The sequence below is a fragment of the Penaeus japonicus genome, unplaced genomic scaffold, assembly GCF_977035675.1.
Source record: "Penaeus japonicus unplaced genomic scaffold, GWHDUDI00000001_assembly GWHDUDI00000025, whole genome shotgun sequence".
In the NCBI taxonomy this organism is placed as follows: Eukaryota; Metazoa; Arthropoda; class Malacostraca; order Decapoda; family Penaeidae; genus Penaeus; species Penaeus japonicus.
Window position 1 is genome coordinate 37,840,389 of NW_028234427.1, and position 4,434 is coordinate 37,844,822.

Sequence of the window (4,434 nt, forward strand, 5' to 3'; positions counted from 1 at the left end):
AATGGACACCACCAAAGGGTTAGATCTAGGAGCTTGGTTTTGGTTTTGGTTGTAGGGTTAAGGGGGGGAAGGGTTAGAGGTTGTGGGCGGTTTGTTTGGTGGAGAGTGTGTGTTGTGTGTGTTGTGTGTGTGTGTTGTGTGTGTTGTGTGTTGTGTGTTGTGTGTTGTGTGTTGTGTGTTGTGTGTGTGTTGTGTGTTTGTGGTGTGTGTGTGTTGTGTGTTGTGTGTGTGTGTGTTGTGTGTTGTGTTTGTGTTTGTTGTGTGTGTTGTGTTGTGTGTTGTGTGTGTGTTGAGGAGTGATAAGTCTGTGTTGAAGAGTGTGTTGCGTGTTTGTTCAGAAGAGTGTGCTGTGTGTGTATTGGAGAAAGTGTGTTTCGTATGTATAAAGGGGTGTGTTGTGTATTCACTGAAAAAGTGGTGCGTTGTGTATAGTATGCATTGAGGAGAGTATGTTGTTTATATAATTGGGAAAATAGGTTGTGTATGGCTATTTTTTATCTATTAATATGTTGATTCAGTCATTCTTTGCAACTGTCTATGCCCATTCCTTTATCCTTTCCTATAATCACGTACATATCTACATCTACACCAATATCTATACCTACATCATATCTACATCTACATCTACACGCCCTTTCTAAATCTCTCCCTTTTCCTTTTTTTTTTCTTTTTCCTTTTTCCAGTCCAGTACATAAATCAACTCTCTCTCATCCTTCTTCCTCTTTTATCACATTACGCGTCTATCCCTTTACCTCGAACTGGTAGCTGCAGAGGACGTGGTCAGGATGCGGATGCCACGAGATGGTGATGCTGTTCTCCGTGGCATCGATCTCGGTCCCGTTATAAGGAACTCCGGGTTCTGTCGAGAAGAGATTGTTGGAGTTGATTTTGGGTTCAGAGATTGGGGATGGTCTGGAATTATCGACATTTTTTGGAAGTGCAATATGTGTGTATATGCATGCATACATATATACATGCGTATTTATATATATATTTATATATATATATATATAATATATATATATTATATTTATATATATATATATATATATTTGCGTATATATATATATATATATATATATATATATTATATATATATATATATATTTGTATGGTATATATACAATATATATATATATATATATATATATATAATATATATATATACATATATATTTACATATATATGTATTATGTATATGTATATGTATATTATTTATTATATATATATTTATATATAATAGAGAGAGAGGAGAGAGAGAAGAAGAGAGAGAGAGGAGGAGGGAGGAGAGATGAGAGAGAGAGAGAAAGAGAGAGAGAGACTGAGAGAGAGAGAGAGAGAGAGAGAGAGAGAGAGAGAGAGAGAGAGAGTGAAAGAGAAAGAGAAAGAGAGACAGACAGAGAGAGAGAGTGAGAGAGAGAGAGAGATAGACAGACAAAGACAGAGACAGAGACAAAGACACAAACAGAGAAAGAGAGAGACAGAGACAGAGAGACAGAGAGAATGAAAAAAAAAAAAAAAAAAAAGCCATCATCTAGACGAACCTTTATCGAGAGTAACCCCATCAGTATAAGCCGGGAAGCCAGCCATGTCCGAGCCATGGTAGTCAAACACGGGCGTGAGGTTGAAGGCTTGGAAGGAACAGGGAGTCACATATGTCACGAGGGCGCGGCAATACAACTGTAAGGACATGGGTGCAATTAGGGAAAGATTGCATCGTTGCAGGACGGACTAAGGACTACGCGAGCTGGGGGGGGGCGTGGGTGGGGGTGGGGGTTGATGGGGGGATGGGGGATGGAGGGGTGGAGGGGTGGAGGGGTGGGGGGGATAGAGGAAAGGAGGAGAGAGGGTGGGTGGGTAGGGGGGGATGGAGGATAGAGGTGGGTGGGGGGTGGAGGAGAGGTGGAGGGGTGGGGGTGGATGGATGGAGGAGAGAGGTGGAGGGGTGGAGGGATGGAGGGGTGGAGGGATGGAGGAGGGGTGGAGGAGGGGGGGTGGGTGGAGGAGAGGTGTGGGGGGAGAAAGAATGGTAGGATAGATTTCATGATAAGTGTTTGCAGACGGCAGGGCGGTTGGGACGCGGTAAAGTATAGTGTATGGTGTATGTGTGTGACGATAGGTTGGAGGGTATTGTGTATTAAGTTGCGAGAGATTGCCATTGTGAGTGGTGGCTTCGATGGAAGGTTCTTGCGTTCTTGAGATGGACTCTATGTGTGGGTTACGGGGGGTGATGCCGGGTTTGTGTGTGGGGGTGGGTGTGGGTGGGTGGGAGGGTGGGTGTTTGTGTTTGTGTGTGTGTGGGTGTGGGGCGGTGTTTGTGTGTCGGGGGAGGGGTTGTTTGTGTGTGGGGGGGGGTTATTTGTGTCTGTGTGTGAGTGTGTGGGGGGGGCGGTGTTTGTGTTCGTGGGGGGGGAGGGGTTGTGTATGTGGGTGTTGGGGGGGCGGTGTTTGCGTGTGTGGGGGGGTGTTATTTGTGTGTGGGTGGGGTGTTATTTGTGTGTGTGGGTGAGTGTGGGAGGGGAGGTGTTTGTGTGTGTGTGTGTAGGAAAAAAAATAAAAGTATTTACGAACACAGTGATGTGAACGGACACTATGACGAATACTATGAAAGCAAAGGACAAATTGAAAGATGCCAACTCCCATGAAAATATAGAGCGTATTTTAGGACTACTTCAACAAGTGTTTATAAGTGAGTATAAGATGTGTAGATATAACCTAAAACAGACACATAAACCAAAACAACACTACAATCTATCCAATAACCCCCCTTAACAAATATAACTCGAAAAAAAAATAATAATAATAAAATAAAATAAAATAAAAAACTCTCGACAATCCAAATATCCTCCCCCCCCCCCCCAAAAAAAAAAAAAAAAACAACTAACCAGCCAATACAACACACCAAATCTCTCACTCAACCATCCCCCCCCAAAAAAAAAAAAAAAAAAAAAAAATCGAACGCACGCACGAGCACTCACGTCGTGGCAGGTGACGTGCTGGGAAGGAACCCGTGTGCAGATGGTTGTAGTAGTGATGTCGCAGTGTGGGCGGATATTGTTCGTGGCGGTCATCCACGTCTCCCCGATCTCATCCACCTCGAAGTCGTAAATCAGACCTGGAAGAGAGAGGGTGGGTGGGTGAGGAGGGTGGAGGGGTGGGTGGGTGGGGTTGAACTTCCAGTGGTGGTGCTAGTGTTGTTAGTAAATTCAATCTTATTGGAATGGATGTTGTTGGTTATGGTGGTTGTGTAATGTTATATTGGGGGTTATTGAAGTGCTAGGCTTCGAGATCAGCGTCTGCGAGTAATAAGGATATTCCAGAAATAATTGGGATATTCTAATTCGTCTACGTTCGTCAGGCTACTTACTGTGTGTGGATATCTAGGTCCCTAACACTCCGCTTAATATTGTTAGCTTACGCGTCATTAGTTCTCCACCGTGAAGCAAGTAGGTGTAGATAACCATGGTAATGATAAGAGTTAGACAAAAATAATAATAATGATAAAAAGAAAAAAAAAGAAAAAAAAATACACACACTCACACACACACACACACACAACAAACCACACACAATATATATATATAATTTTATAAAATATAAAATAAAATATATATATATAATAAAATATATATGAATATAATATAATAAAATATATATACATATATATTTTATAATAAAATATTATATATATATATATAAAACACATAGAACCCAAAAACTTTCATAAACCATCCCTTCCACATAAAATAAAATCAAATTTTCAAAAAAAAAAAAAAAAAAAAAAAAAAAAAAAAAAAAAAAAGACATACAAAAAAACCTCCACCCCAACCACACCCCCGAGGAACCTCATCCCCAAGGCCCCACTCACCCACCTTCCCCCAAGAACTCCCAAATCGATGTGACATTCCCCGATTTCCCCGCCTCGCGCCGGAAAGTCGCCGCGTGGTGCAAAGTGGCCGTGTAATCGACGTCACTTCAGCTTCTTCCCGGGAGTGAAGTGACACCCTAAAACTGTCGCCTTCGGTGGGGTCGATCGTACACCCCGGGGGGGAGGGGGGGGGGGGGGAAGGGGGGGGGAAAATAGATGGTTTTGGTGATTTGGGGATTGGTAGTTGATATTGGTTTGTGGTTTTTTTATGATGCGATTAATGGTATGGGGGTAAAAGTGGGGGAGAGGGTTGTTTGTTTTTTATATGAGGGAAAAGGGGAGATGAGATATGTATGGTGATATGTTAGTTTTTAAATATATTGATGATTTAACATGAATTTTAAAACGGGGATATAAAAGATATGTGTTAAAGAGTGATATATAATATGATGTATGAAATGAAAATGATAATGAATGATGATAGACATGAGAAGATACATGATTGGGTGATATAGAATTCAGTGAAAAGTATGTTTTAAAAGGGAAAAACGAATGATACAAACTA

At 41.6% G+C, this 4,434-nt stretch overlaps 1 protein-coding gene across 1 annotated transcript; it reads right to left on the reverse strand.

Moving 5' to 3' along the window:
• Window positions 1-674: 674 nt before the first annotated feature.
• LOC147468998 (uncharacterized) lies at window positions 675-3,465 on the reverse strand. The gene is made up of 4 exons (XM_086551779.1): window positions 3,420-3,465; window positions 2,980-3,116; window positions 1,546-1,681; window positions 675-859 (listed from the first exon to the last, which is right to left on the reverse strand). The coding sequence occupies exons 1-4, from the start codon at window positions 3,463-3,465 to the stop codon at window positions 741-743; spliced, it is 438 nt and encodes a 145-aa protein (XP_086407905.1). The 3' UTR covers window positions 675-740.
• Between the last annotated feature and the right edge of the window lie 969 nt (window positions 3,466-4,434).